Source organism: Otolemur garnettii, unplaced genomic scaffold (genome assembly GCF_000181295.1).
Source record: "Otolemur garnettii isolate 467f Iridium unplaced genomic scaffold, OtoGar3 scaffold00058, whole genome shotgun sequence".
NCBI lineage: Eukaryota > Metazoa > Chordata > Mammalia > Primates > Galagidae > Otolemur > Otolemur garnettii.
Window position 1 is genome coordinate 8,099,152 of NW_003852453.1, and position 860 is coordinate 8,100,011.

The 860-nt window shown below is 57.1% G+C and overlaps 1 protein-coding gene across 1 annotated transcript in view; it reads left to right on the top strand.

Moving 5' to 3' along the window:
* Nucleotides 1-860, top strand: part of SLC6A2 (solute carrier family 6 member 2) — a 42,834-nt gene that overhangs the window by 37,750 nt on the left and 4,224 nt on the right. The window contains exon 10 of the mRNA XM_003792547.1: nt 433-561. Within this exon, the coding sequence (XP_003792595.1) occupies nt 433-561 (129 nt within the window). The remainder of the gene's footprint in view (nt 1-432; nt 562-860) is intronic.

The following is an 860-nucleotide window of genomic DNA, read 5'->3' on the forward strand; positions in this document are numbered from 1 at the left end:
TTTGAGGTGACCACTTTGCTTGATAATTAGAAGGGCAGCCAAAAATCCTCATCAGAAGCTGCTGCCCAGGGATCCCACCCTAGAAGGTCTGCAGTAGCCAGCTCCAGAGGGGGCCTACTGACAGGCACCGTGTCACACGGTGTTGTGGGGTTGTGTTCCTTCCACACCTCGTCAGCTCCCTGTCTCCACTCAGCCTGAGTGCATGGTCAGGAGACAGGTGATTGGGGGAGGTGGGGGCTAACCTCCACCCTCCCTGCCTAGTTTCTCGGTTCTGAATTTGCTTGAGAACAGGACACAAATGGGACAGAGAATGGGGAGGAAGGCAGAACTTAACACATTGCTCCAGGGAATGAGGCATTAGGCTGCAGGAGGCCTGAGGTACCTCCAGGGAGACCCTCATTCCTGTACCCCACCCCACCTGGTTCCCCCCAGATGGGAGGCATGGAGGCTGTCATCACGGGCCTGGCCGACGACTTCCAGGTCCTCAAGCGACACCGGAAGCTCTTCACCTTTGCAGTCACCTTCGGCACCTTCCTCCTGGCCCTGTTTTGCATAACCAAGGTGAGGAGGGACCGGGCCCAGGGTGAGCTGGAGCTTCTGGGGCTGTGTTTCAGTGACAACAGACATTCCCAGCCCTGGAACTGGGGATGAGTAGGGCTGGCCGAGCTCAGAGGAATAAAGCCCGACCTCGTGGACCTGGCACCCTCCACGCCAGGGCCTGATCTCCTAGGGCTGGGCCCTGGTCATCTCTTTCCACCCCTGAGCCTGAGACTTTCCAGGCAACCCTATTAACTTCTTATCAACTTGACAGACAGCAAAAGTCCCTTTAAAACTCTCACTCTTGGGTGGTGCTGAGGCTC